Source organism: Podarcis gaigeae, assembly GCF_964106915.1.
Source record: "Podarcis gaigeae genome assembly, chromosome: 5".
Lineage (NCBI taxonomy): Eukaryota > Metazoa > Chordata > Lepidosauria > Squamata > Lacertidae > Podarcis > Podarcis gaigeae.
The window spans coordinates 66563944-66583356 of record NC_139681.1 but is presented as its reverse complement, the minus strand read 5'-3'; the positions used below and the strand labels follow the sequence as shown (position 1 = coordinate 66583356).

Genomic DNA, 19413 nt, shown 5'->3' with positions numbered 1-19413 from the left:
AAAGCTTTTGTGATGCAAATCTTAAAATTCATTTCTTGGAAGTAAGTAGTCAGGCTATTTGTGGAGTAAGGGTTGATCTAATAGCCTACTTGAAGGGCAGTGACTGGAAGCTCTTTTACACAAGTATTTCATGTGGTTGGGAACTGGGGCTAATAGCAAGACTCTTGGGCTACAACTCTAATCCCAATTACCTGGGAATAAGCCCCACTGAATTCAACAGAATTTACTTCTGAGAAGACAAAGCTAATAGCAAGACTCTTGGGCTACAACTCTAATCCCAATTACCTGGGAATAAGCCCCACTGAATTCAACAGAATTTACTTCTGAGAAGACAAAGTTAGGATTTTGCTCTGCTGTATATGAATGAAATTTATTATGGTCCCAGACCAGATTCACATACCGTACTAAGTGAACATAAAACACAATAGAATTATGTTTGAATTAACAATTGAATATGACAGCCATTAGAGATGTGGCTTAGGTCTTAGTCTCTAAAATACTATCTAGAGGCCTTAGTTTATGTAATAGCACAGCTTGTTCCCTGAGTTTTATAGCAGCCGCGCAAAATTTGGCCACCCTTAGCGTGATCTCTGGATCCCTATCCTCTATGAGGGATTTTAAGCACTGAGGTTCAGACCCACTTGGAATTTTCTGTATAACAGGGGTGATAAAGACTGAGCGTATATCCTCATAAAAATGACATCGTAGCAAGACATGAGAGACGGTTTCCACCTCTATCAGGCCGCAGGGGCAGATTTGCTCTGCATACGGTTTACTCACATATCTGCCCTGCAATAAGGCATATGGCAGCACATTGATTCTAGCGAGGGTGAACGACCATCTACATTTAGATATTTGTAATTTTGACAGATATTTTGCTGGGGTAAAACCTCTCCCGTTGTCTTTGATTGCTGGGTGCTTATTCATCACACTCACGTGACACTGAAATTCTACGTCCCAGATTCATTGGTGAATTGTTGCTCCGGCTTTGATGCTTCCACTTGCAATTGGCATGTTCCATCCCAAATGTGAGAAGTGGATTGTGTCTTGACCTTGCTTAGTTCCACTTTGTATATGTCTCCTCTGCCGATGGAATCATTAAAAATACATATACAAAGAAAAAAGATGAAATCTGTGTATTTTATTCTAATTTACATTAAATATATATTTGACATTAGCACTCCTGGACCTTCAAGGTTAAAGTGGGCATGATCTGTCCTCTCACGCATGCTGCCCTCTGGAGGAATGGAGATATGAGGTGTATATGTGAAGAGGAATGGAAGTTGTACAGTTAATGTGCACAATAACCAGCCATTGTGCGCATTCACCAGGCCTCATGGAGAATGTGCACATCCTTCTTTCATGAATAGAAAATTGTATGCATTTCCCAGTCAATATACAGGGGATATATAATATATATGGGAGAAATGTACAGGCTTCCTGTAGCTGATAATGGCGATTATGTTGGCATATGTGAGTGTCTGTCCAAAGGCCCATGGCAAAGGCTGAGGGAGGGGAAAGAGGCTCCATTGATCCCTATGTGGATCTCCTTTCACATGTAGATGGGCATGTGGTTGGGATGTGCCCTAAATAACTAAAATGAGACATAAAAAATCTCAGAACCTGAGCAGAGTAATCCTTTCTAAATCCAGTGGTTCAGAAATGTGTTTGCAATGCTTAATGTTATACTGTATTTTATACCAGTTGTGGGGGAACACAGTTGGAAGAGTCCTGTTGCTTAAGGGCTTCCTCTAGGCATCTGGTTGGCCACTGTAGGAAACAGGATTACAGACTTGTTTGGTCTGATCCAGTAGTTTGTGCTCTTTATGTTCTTTAAATGTTCGCTGCTGTGTTGTAATAAGGAAAAGCAACCAATGTCACCAGAGAAAAAATAGTATGCAGCATCCACGGTCTCCCATACACACACTTCTATACACAGGATTTGCCCTGTGTTTCCACTTTCCCTTCAGCTGTACAAAGCTTACCCTTTCCTAAAACTATGTTTAAAAATCTTGTATATTGTGTACAATTATGAACAGATGATCACAGATGATTGAAGGAACCAACTTATTAAATTCACCAACCTGTGCATGCATATTAGGCATCATAAATAATTACAGTGATAATGGAAGGAACAGTGGCAATCAGATTTTTTAAGGGGTGTGTGTGTGTCAGAGAGAAACAAAAAGAGTGCAACCCTCCCTGGAATGCATATTATGAAATAGTTTTGATAACCAACTTTAATCATTGCGGTATCAGTATGCTAAATTAATTGTCTGAGAATGACTATTCCCTTTTACATTGTTAATTTGTAGTTCATCTCCTCAAAGTACAAGTGTCTGACAAATAAACTCCCCCTTTGTTGTTGTTTAGTTGTTTAGTCGTGTCCGACTCTTCGTGACCCCATGGACCAGAGCATGCCAGGCACTCCTGTCTTCCACTGCCTCCCGCAGTTTGGTCAGACTCATGTTTGTAGCTTCGAGAACACTGTCCAACCATCTCGTCCTCTGTCGTCCCCTTCTCCTTGTGCCCTCCATCTTTCCCAAAATCAGGGTCTTTTCCAGGGAGTCTTCTCTTCTCATGAAGTGGCCAAAGTATTGGAGCCTCAGCTTCACGATCTGTCCTTCCAGTGAGCACTCAGGGCTGATTTCCTTAAGAATGGATAGGTTTGATCTTCTTGCAGTCCATGGGACTCTCAAGAGTCTCCTCCAGCACCATAATTCAAAAGCATCAATTCTTCGGCGATCAGCCTTCTTTATGGTCCAGCTCTCACTTCCATACATCACTACTGGGAAAACCATAGCTTTAACTATACGGACCTTTGTTGGCAAGGTGATGTCTCTGCTTTTTAAGATGCTGTCTAGGTTTGTCATGACAAACTCCCCCTTAGGTTCCCTAATATTTCACCTTAGCCAGCTGCTTCTCCCTCTCTCCTTTTTAAAGAATAAAAAGCATTGAATACTCTTCTTTACTTCTTTAACACCAAGCAGGAACGTTAGGAATGACCCCTACAAAACAAAGAAAAAGCACTTGATTTTTCTTTCTTCCTTTCAGATTTTGGCTCAGCCAACCACAAGTAATTTATATGAAGACATTCAATATGGCATAACCTAAGTATTTTGCGAAAGGTGGTGCTGATCTAGCAAAAGTTACATAATTAAATTAGGGTGAGATTTGTACCGTCGAATACTGAAAATCCCTCACAGGTTCATTGATTTGGAAAATTAGCGAATCCTCTTCAATAGGCACTTAAGGACATTGCCTCTTATTTAGTTGTGCTTAAAAAGATAAAAAGAAAAAGCCTGTGATTCTGTTTTATGAATATGATGCTCAGATAGATTACTTAACCCATTAAATATTGTGAGAACATTTGGAAGGGGTGATTAAAAAAGGACTCGTTTGCATTGCAGCAGTTTTAAGGAAATACCCATATACAATCTACAGTTAGACACAGGGGGAACAAAAGAGCGAGAAAGGAGGGGAAGGGGTACGCAGGGAAAGAAGGCTGTTGCAGTCACATGTTCTTAGGCATGGGCATGGTCACAACCCAGCGCTGCACACCATGACTGCAGCCCTGGTGGTTCTGTGCACATGATGCAGGTTGGCTCGTTAAGGGAACCCGTGGCTTCCTCATACTGCCCTCTGGATACTCCAGGTCCACTCTTGTTCTCCAGGCCTCCCTCTGAGGAGAGACAGAGATGTGGCTGCTACAGTGTGGTGTAGTGGTTAAGAGCAGTGGACTCGTACTCTGGGGAACCGGGTTCGCGTCTCCGTTCCTCCACATGCAGCTGCTGTGTGACCTTGGGCTAGTCATACTTCTTTGAAGTCTCTCAGCCCCACTCACCTCACAGCGTGTTTGTTGTGTGGGAGGAAGGGAACGGGGATTGTTAGCCGCTTTGAGACTCCTTAGGATAGTGATAAAGTGAGATATCAAATCCTAACTCTTCTTCTTCATCCCAGGGGAAAGCCTTGCTGCGAACTGTGGGGTGGGGGAGAAAAGTAGCGAACAAGGGATGGAAGTTGGTGGAGCAATGGAAGGAAGGTGAAAAGCCCCCTGCAAGCAATCAGGACTGACTTGTATTAATGGCAATGGACAAGTGGGGCAGAATGGATGGAGGGGGAGGAAGGCACCAACAGAGGGAAATGGGCTGGTGTGATGCTGTCAGCTCCACCTACCTTTGGCTCTGGCCCCACCCATGTTTGTTTCTGGATCTACCCGGCCCCCAACAGATTACCCCTGCGGAAATGTAGCCTTAAATAGGAGAAAAAATAGTTCCCTGCCCCTGCATTAAAGATCTGTGCAGTCCTCTCTTGCTGCTCTTGGTGCCAGTATGGTGTAGTGTTTAAGAGCAGTAGATACGTAATCTGGTGAACCGGGTTCGCGTCTCCGCTCCTCCACATGCAGCTGCTGGGTGACCTTGGACTAGTCACACTTCTCCGAAGTCTCTCAGCCCCACTCACTTCACAGAGTGTTTGTTGTGGGGGAGGAAAGGAAAGGAGAATGTTAGCTGCTTTGAGACTCCTTAGGATAGTGATAAAGCGGGATATCAAATCCAAACTCCTCTTCTTCTTCTTCTTCTTCTTCTTCTTCTTCTTCTTCTTCTTCTTCTGCTCTACCTGAGCACTTAGCCTCAGCTTTTTTCAGTGTATGCTCAGTTATGGCCCAAGCAGTCACTTCAAGAAGAAGGCCTCTGTGGCTCACATTCGGCAAGCAGCTCCTCCTTAACACCTTAATATGACTTTGTGCTTCTTCCACTGAGAGTAGCCTGAGTGTTGGGACCTTGAGAAGGAGGTGCGGTACATGGGCTATGATCTGAAGGCCTATGGTCCTTGTTGAAACTAAGCAGGCTTGAGAACCCAATGTGCGCCTCCTTGGGATATATGGAAGAAAGGTGGGATTTAAGTGTGATAAATAAATAAATCAAGTGCAAGGTGGAGGAACTTTCCTTGAAATGAACATCTGGGGTTTGTGGAGAGCCACTCGTGTTCGGGTGCCAAGGTATATGATGAGAGAAGGGTGAGCTATACTGGCTTTTAATAAAATTACTCTGCACCCTGCATTCTGTGCCCAGGACAATCAGGATTGCAGCCAAGGTAATTCCAAAGAGCCAGGCAGTTATTTTATTTAGACTGCAATTCTTTAGGAGCCCAAGTCAGATTTATTTTTGAGCAGGTTGAGCTGTTAAACTTCACAGAAGCCTGCTCTCCAATGTGTGCTAGAAAATGATGAGTTATGATGATCATTGCCCAACAAATATTATGATTTGCAGCCCTCCCTGGATTAAAACCTATTTATTCTCCGTGAATTAAAGGGAGCCGGCCAAGCATTTTTGGTGTGCTCTGTTATGTGATAAATTAATGGCTGCTATGTTTCTGGGGATATGGGCAAGGCTGACTGTGCGCAGGCCACACTTTCAACCATTTGTTCACCAAACAAGCTGAAATGTATATCTTGTTAATTGGCTCATTATTTCCTTTTCTATTTCTCACAATTTTTCTCTCCCTGGTGTCACAGAAGTTAAGGACACACAATACCTGTCTCAGGTATTTGGTCATAATTAGCAAAAGAGTTGGTCACTGCATGTGGCGAACAGGATCACAACCACCTGATGAATCTTATCAAATGAGTTCATTTAATGGAATATAAGTAACAATCAAAGCAATTTATAGTGTGCATCAATGAGAGAATTTCTGAGCTGAGCGTTTACGAATGATTTGAATTTTCTCTCTCTCTCTCTCTCTCTATATATATATGAGTCTGCAAATTGTCTTCTAACTAGGGATGTCATAAATGGAAATAGGAGTCGAAATCGCCACAATTTTCATGTCAAGAATGAAACTCACACAAGTGCATATGAGCAGTAATTACTATTGCTGGTTTTTTGGTCAATAATATGTAAATAATCATGCAATTTTCTGCTTTGTTTTTGACATTACTGGAGGTTGTACACAGCCATCATGACCAGTAGCCATTGATAGCTTTAGTCTCAATGAACTTCTTTAGCCTATGTTCAAAGCCATCCAAGTTGCAGTGCAAGTTTAACAATGCACTAGGTGAAGAAGTACCTCCTTTTGCCTATACTGAGTATTCCAGTATTCAGTTCTATATTAAAAAATCCAAATAAAAAAGTAGGGCAGTAGCTTTATTAGGAAGAACTTCCTGACAGTAAGAGCTGTTTGACAGTAGAATTTGCTGCCAAGGAGTGTGGTGGAGTCTCCTTCTTTGGAGGTCTTTAAGCAGAGGCTTGACAACCATATGTCAGGAGTGCTCTGATGGTGTTTCCTGCTTGGCAGGGGGTTGGACTCGATGGCCCTTGTGGTCTCTTCCAACTCTATGATTCTAGGATTCTAGGATTCTAGGATCAATCAAAAGGTAGTAAAATGGTGGGCAAATTTTCAGGTTCTTCAGAAATCTTCAGTCTGACAGGATTCTGAAGGACTAAAAAGCTTGTTCGCTCTTATTAGTTGTAATAAAAGCATTATCCTACTGTATACTCTGGGTTGTTGGTGTTTTTGAGTTTTGTTTAGCAGGGGAGGGTTCTTTAGATAAATGCAGGTTCAGGGTGCTGCATACCTGATTACAGAAACTGTGCTGCACCTTCTTAAGTCTGTATTTCACATACACACAAAATCAGGATATTAGTCATGACTCTCCTGGAGTTATATGTATTTAGCTTGGTAGACTCTTCCAAAGCGTTTACTGAATCTAAAAAGTAAAGGACATTTACCTGAATGTTAACCCTTCCTTTCCTTTTCTATTGCAGTTATACAAGCAGAGTGGTTACCAATGGGATGAAGGCACAAATTAATAACCCAGAATTGAAAGTCAGAGCAATGGACCCACACGTCAGCAACTTAATTGCTAAACTGCAACAATTTAATCAGGTAAGTACTCAAGTTTCACATTCAACCTAAAAGGAAATATGGAATTGAAACACAAATTTGTAGTAATTATATGAAGCTTGTACATATTGATGAACCAGGATTCTGCAAAGAATTAAATATGTCCTGGTGTATGTCAGCTGACCAGGCAAGGCTGCATCCAGCCATGACAAATTCCCACAGTTGCTTATGACCCATAATTCCAGTAGTTTTGCATCTATCTTCGGGGTAGGTTTCTATAAAATTGCACTAAGTTTATAAAGGCTCATTGCCTTAAAAAACAACAACCTGAAATACCTTGCATGAACTACAGCGGGTGCCACATTGGAACCTGTGGCACTACAAGTAGCCAGTAAAGTTTTGCTGAAAGTGATTCTTAATTTTCCCAATCCAGAAGAAAAAGATGGTCTGCCAGTAGGTATGCCAAAAACATGATGAATGGGCGCCTGCTTAAGTGATTCACTTGAGCTCTGTGGGTTATGCATGGCTATCTACACAGAACTTCAGCTAGTCAGTGCTGAATATATTATGGCTACATAATACTCTTCCTTCCATCCACTGCTTTGCAAGTCGCATAGATGGTGTCAATCCAAATTAGCCAGCGCTACCTACCACATTTAACAGCAATCGATTTTCATTTAATGTAAGCATATTTTCTTGTCCAATTTGAGGAAACGTGGATAATGGCATCTGCAGAGTTTGTAATGACAGAGTAGCATCTCCTCCCTAATCATTCACCATTAGAGAATAGGTATAACTTTTGACAACTGCTACTGGCTGTAATATTGATTGCACTGATTAGTGTGGAAAGGAATAGTGTATATCATGCAAAACCATGGCTCAAATTAGCTACTTTTTCTTCCAGTTGTGAGATGTAAGACAGGGTCATCTAGGAGTTCTCCGTGATGACAAAGAACAACATGATTAATTTTGTATGGCCAGGGGAGTGTGGGCAAAGCACCAACAACCACCTCACAACGCACAGTAAACCTTTTAAAAAACAAAAACAAAAAATGAGTGGAGTTTCCAAGATTGCTTGTAGTATGACATAGGGACGTGTCATACAAGCGGGAAAATGTCAGACATCCCATTGGGTCCAAGCCATTGAGTGACCCTTGTGTAACTCTTTGGATTTCATCTCTTCAGCACTAGTATACTAAGAACTGCACCTTCTCTTCGCAAAACAAAAAAATTCCACAAATGACATGACATCCTGTGCAATATATCATGGCCGCCAATACTTGTTACCTCCTTGTAGGGGAGATTCTTTCTGTGACTTTCTGTTGACCTTTAAGAGAAAATGATCCTTAAGTGAAGTCCTGCCTCCCAACAGATGGAGATTTGTAGTGGGTAATTGACTGTGTGGATTAAACAGAATGCTTATTATTGCCTTAAGATGATTTGTTGTAAGTAACATAAATTACTTTGATCATAATTTTAGTGAGATTTCTTCAGAGATCAAAGCATCAAAGAAGTTGTTAAATTTCTCTTTAACGCTTTCAGCATAACATCAAACATGTGTTGCCGTTTTCTTAGGGTGTTTATCTAAGGTTCGATTAATTTATGAATAAAAAGCTAACACTCAGAAGATGATTATGGCTGCAACCCTTATACACACTTACCTAGGAAGGGAGCCCCATTAAACACTTGACATATACTGGCATATACCCCCAGTTTTTGAAGATCGTTCAACAGTTTTGGAAGAACAATATATTCCCCTTTCTTGTGGTTAACGGTTGAATGTGGCATTGGTGTAGCATAGCATGCTAAGAGATTCAGGTACAAACCCTGAAGTCTGTGGTTCATATCTCACTTCTGCCATGAACTCGCTAGCTGGATTAAAGTGAGCTGCTTTCTCTGTCTCTCTGCCTCAGTCCCCACCCCCATCTGCAAAATGAGAGATAATACTGAATTAACTTTTCGGGGCTATAATTAGAAAATCCATGTGAAGCACTTGGAACACGTGAAAGCACTATACTTTTTTTTTGTTATCAACATTAGCATTATGAAAGCAAAGTTGCAATGCTATTTATTGGCTGATAGAATTACTATGTATTCAAGTAGGGGGCTCCTTAGCTGCTATTTGGACGCTGGAGTGCTCCTAGGCTCTGAACCTTTCTTCAAGGAAACCCTATTCAAAATAGGTTGGCTGCTCTCCTAAAGTTGAAGCACTTCTGTCTTGTCTGGATTAAGCTGCATTTTATTGGCCTTCATCCAGCCCATTGTTACCTCTAGGCACTGAATTCAGGAATCACCCATACCACCTGCTCTCATTCTCTAGAACAGCCCATGAAATTGAACCTGTTTTTTTATTTACAGTAAGATGGCATAGTTGGGGACCCTATATTTAAGGATTTAATTTGACCAGAGGTTTTCCTACCTAAATCACCTCATCACCTTCAACAATCACTTCTCCAAGAACAGTGGAGGAGCCCTTGAGGAACAATTACTTCTGCAGGGCATGGGCCATTACAGACCACTAAAACAAGGCTATATGAAAGCAGTGCATAGTAAATAAGTCATGTTCATGCCAGTCCCTGTCAGAAGTGAGCTTTGCCACGTGCAAAGCAGTTGCCTTTGTTTCATGACTTGAAGAAGTTTGCATTCGGGATTGTGCTTTCATTAACCCCCACAAGTGACACAGCCATTTCCACGGCCACTGCAAAGAATAATGTCTGATTGATCGCTGTGTCCAGCTAAACCAGTATGTGGCATTTCCAATTACATCAGCAGTTTAGCAGAGTAAGTTCCTCTCTTACCAATTAGGCAGAAAAGATTCCTCCTCTTACTTTATTCCTGGGTGCATTTTAATTAGATCTGTAGGCAGTCTCTCTGCTAACGTCCCCTGCAGGCTTCAGTGCCATCAGTCCTGAGATCACTTTGGTTCTTGTTATGATCATGTGCTGCTTCAAACTGAAGTGACTCATTTAAAAAATCTTCAGAGACCAAGCTTATATTTGGGTTTCCCTGCATCTCGTTTTATTATATTTTGGTTCCTTAAGAATGATGTATAAACTATACTGGAGAAATCACACCAAGCTGTGTGTGTATATTCTGAGCCAGTTTATTTTAATTTAGAATAGGGAAGTAATAGTGCCACTGTATTCTGCTCTGGTTAGACCTCACCTGGAGTACTGTGTCCAGTTCTGGGCACCACAGTTCAAGAAGGACACTGACAAACTGGAACGTGTCCAGAGGAGGGCAAACAAAATGGTCAAAGGCCTGGAAACAATGCCTTATGAAGAATGGCTAAGGGAGCTGGGCATGTTTAGCCTGGAGAAGAGGAGGTTAAAGGGTGATATGATAGCCATGTTCAAATATATAAAAGGATGTCACATAGAGGAGGGAGAAAGGTTGTTTTCTGCTGCTCCAGAGAAGCGGACACGGAGCAATGGATCCAAACTACAAGAAAGAAGATTCCACCTAAACATTAGGAAGAACTTCCTGACAGTAAGAGCTGTTCGACAGTGGAATTTGCTGCCAAGGAGTGTGGTGGAGTCTCCTTCTTTGGAGGTCTTTAAGCAGAGGCTTGACAACCATATGTCAGGCTCTGATGGTGTTTCCTGCTTGGCAGGGGGTTGGACTCGATGGCCCTTGTGGTCTCTTCCAACTCTATGATTCTATGATTCTATGAGAATAAATAACGTGGCCACTCTCACTTTCAGTCGTGCCTTCCAAGACAGTCATGTGTTCCTAGACCATAGCTGTCAACGTTCCCTTTTTTTAAGGGAAATTCCCTTATTCCAAATAGGATTTCTCATGAGAAAAAGGAAAAGTTGACAGCTATGTCCTAGACCACCATTGCACTCCCTAGCTAAGCAGCCTGGGGTTCATTTTACTAAGATTTAAAATATGGGAGAACTTGCATGTGGAGGAAGGATGCTTGAGGAATTTGAACATGGCAAATTCCAATGTGAAGTCACCTGATCCCTCCCTCTCAAACTAATGTGTGGGTCAAAATGTCAATATTATTCAGATTTTGCAGTTTTCTACATATTACAGTGCTGTTCTCAACTAAAAAAAAAAGGCAAAAATGCATTGTTTCACAATATATTGAGAAATGTTTACTTCACTGTACTTTTTTTGGAAGAAAATTAATTTATAGATCCTAAACTGCCTTTTTGAATATGAATTTTCATGCAGATTTTTTTAAAGGCAGTAGGATAGAGTGGAAGTAAGATAGAGTGACATGTGTTACAAATGAACGTGTGAAATCAGCACAGCAGAAATAGACTGATCATTTCATCCCTAGTGTGAAGATAAGTCCAAAGTCAGGGATAGGAACCTGTGAGTGTCCAGATGTTGTTGGAGTCCCCCTCCCATCAGCCTAAGATGGCAAGACCAGCAGTCAGGGATGATAAGAGCTGGAGTCTAAGAACACACCAAAGGTCCCAGGTCCTCCCTCCCTGCCATAGGAAGTTGTCCTGTTGGACTTCAGTTCAAAATACTGCTCCTTAAAGACAGTGAGAAAATCTATCAAAAACAAAAACAAAATTAGTTGTATACACATCATCAGTTTGTAGCTAAAACTAAAGCTTTATTCTGTACAACTAGATGTTGTTTATCTGGATAATCTGACTGTTGTGAGGATTTGCCGTGCACTGTCTTGAGTAGAACAGCTTTTGCTGTGACTTTCCTTTCAAGGCGGCCCCAGTTCACCTATCCAGGAGCCAAGACTGCTGCTGCTCAGTCAGTACAGGAAGAAGCAAGGCAGGGAGCAGCTGCTACCACCAGCCCAAGGCCTAATGAAGGGTTCAGAAGCTAAACATGAGAGGTGTGGAAAGGGGCTTCCTGGAGATAGAGAAGCAGAGAACACCTCTAGGCACTTCTACAGGACCTTCTCCCCCTATCTGTTGGGAGGCAGAGGGACTCCTAAGAAGTGCCTATCTGGTTTTCCCAACTCTATTGGACTAGGATTTGGGAGGACCTGGCCATTGGGAGTGGCCCCAGGGTATCACAAGACCTGGATCTCCCACTCCTCAAGCTCTGAAGCCTTGGGGAAGAGGGCTATAGGGATGCACCAACTGGGAAATTGTGGTTCTGCTGCCAGGAAAGAGCAGGTGGAGTTAGGGGTCTGATCCTGCATTTATATAGAAAGCTCAAGAAATCATGAGTAGCTACACTTTGCTTTTCTGGTCCATCCATCCCCTGGAGATCACAGACCCTGAAGCCTTTAACCTGCCCCTTCTACAATATGGTCCCACACCTATAATTTATCACCTTGTCCTTTTACTATAAGCCCCCACTATTTCTTAGAGAATTGAAGCTATGTAGTTTAAAGTCATCTCGTCTTCAATCTCTATGTTAATTACTATGAAATGGGAAATAATTTGTGTGTCTGCCTTGTAGGAAGGTTCCCCATGAACATTTTAGCACTAATTGTAACCAGGGGGATTATTGCCAGTACAGGAATGAAGTCATTTGATTTGTATGCAAGTATATGACGTGTATTTAGAAGCATTATTACAAAATGAATCACATCTCTCTGGATCTGCACATATATATTGTGCATCATAAAAACGATAAAGAAATCAGGGCTGTTATGTAGCTGAGATTTTTATTCCCATGGATGAAGATAAGGAGCAGCCATCCATCAATTGGTTCATGGGGACCAAAATGTACATGAATTGGAGCGAGGCTGAACAACCCTACTGTTAGATCCCCATGGAGGAGAGAATTTAGGGCAGAGACTCCAGAATGCCCCAAGACCTGTTGGGTACACAGGAACAAGACAGAAGGGAGGGCGGACCAGTGTTTGCACTTGCTTTTTCCTTTTCAAACAAAACTGGTGTGCCTCCCTTTGTTATTGCCCCATTGGAGTGTGTTTTTCCCCCAGGGACATGTTGGGTAAATGGAAGAGCTATGACAGGCTTGGTCCAACCATCAGGTGGGGTAAAGCTGCCACTCTCAGTTCATTTATTATTTCTTAGCTTGCTCCCTGCCAAACTGCAACATCCCACAAAGGGTCACCTAACCGCTTGGGAAATTCTGGATAAAGATGCACATCTTATAATATTTTGCAATACCAGACAGATTTGTCATCAACAGGGAAACAAATCTATAGACGCACATGCATGTTTCTTTTCCATGGATGCATTATCTAAAAGCTCTTTAGACTCTAAACAGCTGGTCTAAAATGTATTTAATGTCTACACCTTCTAGAGCAGTCAGTGGGATTTTATGTACCTGAGAATTACAGATGTTCCGTTTGGTTTGTAGGAAAATGTAGCAACTTCAGATATAATTAAACTAAGGATTACTAATGTGCTTCAGCGTTAAAAACAGCAGGAGGGTTTCTGCCAAAGACATAGATCATGTAAAATAATTAAACATGAATGTACCATTCTGAAACAAAAGTTCTGAATCACTATGTAAATTGTACGTCTCTTATTTTTTCGTGCTGGCACATATATAACCCTAAAAGGCCTGGTTATGATTCATGTGCTGTGTCTCTGGATATGCAGGTGCCATTTCTCTTCCAAGCACTTTCAAGAATTATTTACCCAGATGGGCCGTTATATATGTTTTGTTTTGTTTTCATTAGGGAAAATTAATCTTAATAAATCAGAATCATATATTGAGTCATAGTAACAACATGAGCCAAATTGGAAAAAGAGTGCTATTGTTTTCCATTAGAAGTCTCTCTCTCTCTCTCTCTCTCTCTCTCTCTCTCTCTCTCTCTCCACACACACACACACATGCATATACAGGCGGTGAGCATTTTAGATGCGTCCAATTGATGTGTGATCACCAATACGCAAATCCTTTTGGAGTGCATAATAGGGGTGGGGCAAAATAAATGGGGCAGGGTGCTTATACACACTCTGTCAATGCGTGCTGGGGCCAAGAACAAAACCCCTACATAAGGTACAGAAATAAAGCTGAAGGTCATGAAGGTCATTCTGTATTGCCCAGAGATGGGGAACCTGTGGCTATTCAAATGTTTTTGGACTCCAACTCCCATCAGCTCCACCCAGCATGGCCACTGGGCAAGAATGATGGGAGCTGAAGTTCAAAACATCTGCAGGGCACCAGGTTGCAAAAAGCTGATACAGTCCAGGACTTCAGGCAGGTTGACAACAACGCACCAAACCATTGTCTGGGCAGAAGCCTGACATAGCAGGGATGTAATAGGTCCTTACCAAACCAGGGTAACCCTAACCATCCAATCAGGCAGTGGGCATGACCTATCAAACAGAGCTATATACAAGCCTCTGTTGTTGCTCACTTTCATGCCCAGTGGGTCAGCTTTGGAAATATGGCCCTCCTTTGTTAGCCAGATGATTTTTGTGGACCATGTCAGGATAGCCAAATATTTAGCTATATTCAGCCCTATCGCTTTTGTGACTGTTTCAAATAAAATTGGTCATCATGCTTTGTCCATTCAGCTATTCTTGAAGAATTATGCTAACTGTAATTGCATTGTACAAAGATACTGGAAGCTGTGAAGCAGTGAGATGCCATTTATATGCATGTAATAAATCATGTATTCTTTTTAGGGGGGAATGACTATGATGTAAGTGCAAAGAAAGGTCAGACAAGCTCCCTGGCTTTTATAGCACAGTCTCTAAAGGAGAAAAAAAAAGGTCAGAAGAGCAGGCATCAGAGGAATAATTGATCAGATTCCTTCCATCAAAGCTCCTTGCTTCATCTTTAGATTATGTTTGAAAAACCTGACCATGAAGAGAGAGAGAGAGAGAGAGAGAGAGAGAGAGAGAGAGAGTCAGTCAGTCAAGGATGAGTTTTGCATACTTCCTTAAGAAAGGACGGCTCATCTTTAAGAAAACAGAGGGTGGATATCTTGGTTACTCTAACCCTTTGAATGCATCCTAAGTAGGTCAGGCAGAATCAGCATTTCAGATCTTAAATATTGACCTGTTTTAGTTCTGGAGTTCCTCTAAACCAGCAGTTCTCAACCTGTGGGTCTCCAGATGTTGTTGGACTACAACTCCCATCATCCCTGAGCTCTGGCCTTGCTAGCTAGGGGTGATGGGAGTTGTAGTTTAACAACATCTGGGGACCCACAGGTTGAGAAAGGCTGCTCTAAACATTTACACTACTAAATGTACCTTCATGACTGTTTTCACCCAGCTTCCCTTCTACGCAAACAGTGTCTTTTATTTGGGGGCTTCCTCTCCTTCCTAGAATGATCTCAGCCAATATAAGATGATAGCCAATCAGATCTGGCTGCGTGAAAATGCCAGTCAGGGGAAGAACAGCCAACTGAGAGTGAGATCAATGCTGCTTACAGAGCATTGCCCTCACTCTAAACGAGAAGAAAGGAGGGCCATTTTTTAGCTGTTGCTGGAAGTGCTCGTGGAAAATGCCCCCCATTTCAGCTCATTGCTAATCCAGAATCGAGACAAGTATTTTAAAAGCATATATTTCTGCATACTAACTGCAACAACATATTCAATCTACAATCAGCTTGTTTTTCAAGCAAAAGTACTTTGATATCTGTAGCTAGTGCAAAGGAGCACATAATGGTTAATAACAAGGAAGCCGTGTGTAGGGCAAGTGAGATGTCCAGAGACCCAGGGAATCCTACTTGCATGTGGTCTGAAACATGGAGGTGGAGAAGCTGCTATGTCAATTGCAGCAGCGAAAGCAACTCTTGAGGCCACATCCATGTGTGGCAGTGGCCTACACTGTCCACAACTGAAAGTGCTCCTGGAAAATGCAGGTGTATTTTACCCTGGGAATCCTGAAGTCACATACATCAGCTTCATCTGCCATGTTACAGAACACTGCAGGAGCTTATCCAGGCCCCCAAATTAACATGCAGGTGCTCCCACTTTCCTGGTAGCATCAACACCTGCTGTGGGCATGGCTGGTGATATAGTTTGCTCTTGCTTGGAATTTTCCCTGTTTGTAGTTGGTGATACCCAAAACTGCATCTTAAAGTAGCTATGCTTGCTTTTAAAAGTCTTGTTTACTTTCTGCTGCCACCCTCCCCAATTTTAGCCAAGGTTAAAATAGGATTTCATTACATAGAAATGGCTCTAGGTGATGTCCCCGATGAAAGATTGAAAATGTGCATTATTTAAATAAGTTTTGAACTGGTCCAGCATTTACATCCATCACGGTCAGGCAAATGCCGGAGCCCAGGAGGGCAGATGCCAATCGCAATGACGTCAGCACTCACCTTTTCTTCTCACTCAATGTGGGTATGCTGTGAAATGCTGGCCAGGCTGCAGTCGCTCACCATCTCCATTTCCTTAGAATAATTCCGGACCTTGCAGCCTTGGTCATCAGTTCACCTTGCAGCACATACACCATCATGTTAAAAAAGAGAAGACAACAAAGGGGACTCCATACCAATCCTACCTGGCAGGGATGGGCCAAGTTGAGCACCTTGAATTAGAGCTGGAAACAAATTGGATTTTTAAAAGCAACAAAGGCTGGCCTCAGTCAGAGGTTGGGCATTCAGTGTTGCCAGTGCTACACTGTGGAACACTCTTGTAGCAGAGATTCTTCGAGGATCATCACTCATGACTTTCATGTGGTGCTTGAATACCTTTCTTTTATGCCGACATGCCTATGCAGCTGTTTAAAATTTTCCTTGAGCATCCAACCATTTTAATGATCTGCATGCATATACAGTGGTACCTCTGGTTACATACTTAATATGTTCCGGAGTCTGTTCTTAACCTGAAACTGTTCTTAACCTGAAGCACCACTTTAGCTAATGGGGCCTGCTGCTGCCACCACGCTTCCAGAGCACGATTTCTGTTCTCATCCTGAAGCAAAGTTCTTAACCTGAGGTAATATTTCTGGGTTAGTGGAGTCTGTAACCTGAAGCGTATGTAACCTGAAGCGTATGTAACCCGAGGTACCACTGTGTGTGTGTGTGTGTGTGTGTGTGTGTGTATGCATATATATATATATATATATATATATATATATATATATATATATATGCACCTGATGTTTTGTGGGAGGGCAGTGTATAAATACTTTTATAAATAAACACCATCACTATAAAAATCAGTTAAATCAGATTAGTATGCACCATGCTTAGCAGGAATAGGCGAGGTATGCCATGCGGGTCACATAACAGTTTATTTAACCTGCCTCGAGTTCTGTCCTTCTCCTGTCCTCCTGGATGATAAAGACGGTGGGGGACGCAAAATAGACTCTGTTGTGCACAGTTGATGGAGGCGGCGGCTGATGGATCCTGCGTATCCAGAAGTATCGTTGGCCTTTTGTTTTATAACAAGTTAATATTACCAAGACATTTCCATGAATCTGAAGCATTCTGCTATGAGAGTGTATTCAATGTCATTTTGGTATTCTGTTACCCTAATTTGTTTGGTCTTTTATATGTGAAACGTTCCTCAGTGGAATTTGTCAAAAAGGCATATTTATGGGAGTGATCTGGCAGACAAGCAAGGTAATAATTGGATAATATAGAAAAGCATGATTTGTGCTTCACTGCAGTAACGCTGTATTTGATGTGACATTTGAGAAAGATAACCTAATCAAAGCGAATGATAAATGGTAAGCGGCAGAATTTGGCCTTGATGGTGGAATTGTTCATGGATGAAGTCCTAAACATGTAGTTTGCTCCTCTGTGGGGCTTGTGCCTCTTTTTGAAGGTATGGTAATTATGAACAGGGGACCAAATCTCTTTATTATTGCAAAATATCACCTTCCGCGGACACCACCTTATGATGCTTCTCAAGTTGTGTCACGTGTGCTTTTGGTATCATTTGAGCAGCTCACAGACTAGCAAATTTGCACACTCTATTGAATGCATCTGAATTCAGATAAAACCGTCCTGCCTTCTGCCTCCCAAATTTATAGTCCACCTGAATATCGGGGAAACAATAAGAGGGGAAATGTTGCTTCATCAGTTTGGGATATGGACCACTTTAGCTTTTCTGTGTACAGTTCCCACTTGCTGCTCTCAGCCCCACCAAGCCCTCCCACCGCAATCCTACCGTAGCTTCATTGGCTCAATGGAGAGCCAGTGTGGTGTAGTGGTTAAGAGCGATAGACTGGTAATCTGGGGAACCGGGTTTGATTCCCCACTCCTCCACATGCAGCTGCTGGTTGACCTTGGGCTAGTCACACTTCTTTGAAGTCTCTCAGCCTCACTCACCTCACAGGGTGTTTGTTGAAGGGGAGGAAGGGAAAGGAGATTGTTAGCCGCTTTGAGACTCCTTCGGGTAGTGATAAAGCGGGATATCAGATCCAAACTCTTCTTCTTCTTCTCCTCAATGGTAGAGCATCTGCTTGCCTGCAGAAGGGCCCAGATTCAATCCTTGGCATCTCCAGGTGCGGCTGGGAAAGACTTCTGCCCGAAAACCTGGAATGTCACTGACTGGCAGTGTAGAAAGCCCTGAGCTAGATGGACCAATGGTATGACTCAATATAAGGCTGCTTGCTATGTTTTTGCAGTGACGGTGCAAGAGTTTGGAGTAAATGATGGTTAAAGTTCAACCTTGTTCAAAAAGCGTGGTCCCAATTAGATTAGGATCCAGATCCCTTTAAGCTGGGCTTGATGCCTAATGGAGTTCCTGCAAACCCTGCTTCTGCTGCTAGCAAACCCTGCCCCCCCAGCCCTGCTTTCCCAAGCAAAAGACATGGAAGGGTTGAGGACTTAGGCGCAACAAATTGAAAGCAGCAAGGTCAAATGTTAAGCTAGCAAGGTCAGAGCTAGCAGAGTGCATGGAGAGTGCTTAAATAAGAGTCATCACAAAAGCCAAGTTGAAAGTATCCCGTGCACAGCCCCATTCACAAAACATGGAGATGAGGGTCATTTTCTGTTGTTATTTGGGGGGAGAGGAGGAAATTATTAAATTTTAGTGAGGGGAATAATAAATTGGAATAATAAAAGATTATCTCCTTCATCTTCTCCATGGAGCAGAATGAAATGGCATATCCAAAGATGGCTTATCTATGAAATATCCAGTATGGGTGATTCCTGCATACTTGTGGGGGGCGGGTGTTGACTTTGTGACTGAAGTGTATGTATGTGTGATTTTACATATGGAGATCACATGGGGGTCAGGCACACACACACTCTGTTCTAGAGAGTGATGCCAATTTATAGTCTGAAGTGGCTTAGAAGAGCGGAAGAGGATCTTAGTTGTTTTGTGTGGTTGCAGGATGGGTGGTTGCCAAATCTTTGACTTGGTGGTCTGAATTTCTGAGTATAAGGCAGACTGCAGTTTTGAAAGTTTTTTCTAAGTGTACCTCAAGGCTTTGAAAACATGAAACCTGCATCTCTGTCCATGGTGCTGAGGACTGAATCTTAACAAAAGAGAACACTTTAAAAAGTCTTCCTTCTACTGAACCAGCAGTTTTTGAAGCAATAGAATACTCCACAAACATCTAAGAATGCTAATATTAATGGATTTTGGTCAATGAAATATTAATTTCAATTTCATTTTTAAAACTTGCATAGCATAATAAAATAGTTGTAACTGGTGTTTTATTGTAAAACCCTTTTCATGGCTTGTTTTAAAATGTGAAATAGTTTACTTCTCATATGGCTTGATTAGGAGTTATAAGGGTTTTTTTCTC

The 19413-nt window shown here is 42.1% G+C and overlaps 1 protein-coding gene across 2 annotated transcripts in view; it reads left to right on the top strand.

The window, feature by feature from the left end:
* The window catches only part of LOC310846064 (glypican-5-like), a 395774-nt gene that overhangs the window by 216595 nt on the left and 159766 nt on the right, over nucleotides 1-19413 (top strand). For both annotated transcript variants that reach the window (XM_083742108.1, XM_083742107.1), the window contains one exon: nucleotides 6765-6885. In XM_083742108.1, coding sequence (XP_083598234.1) covers nucleotides 6765-6885 — 121 coding nt within the window. The remainder of the gene's footprint in view (nucleotides 1-6764; nucleotides 6886-19413) is intronic.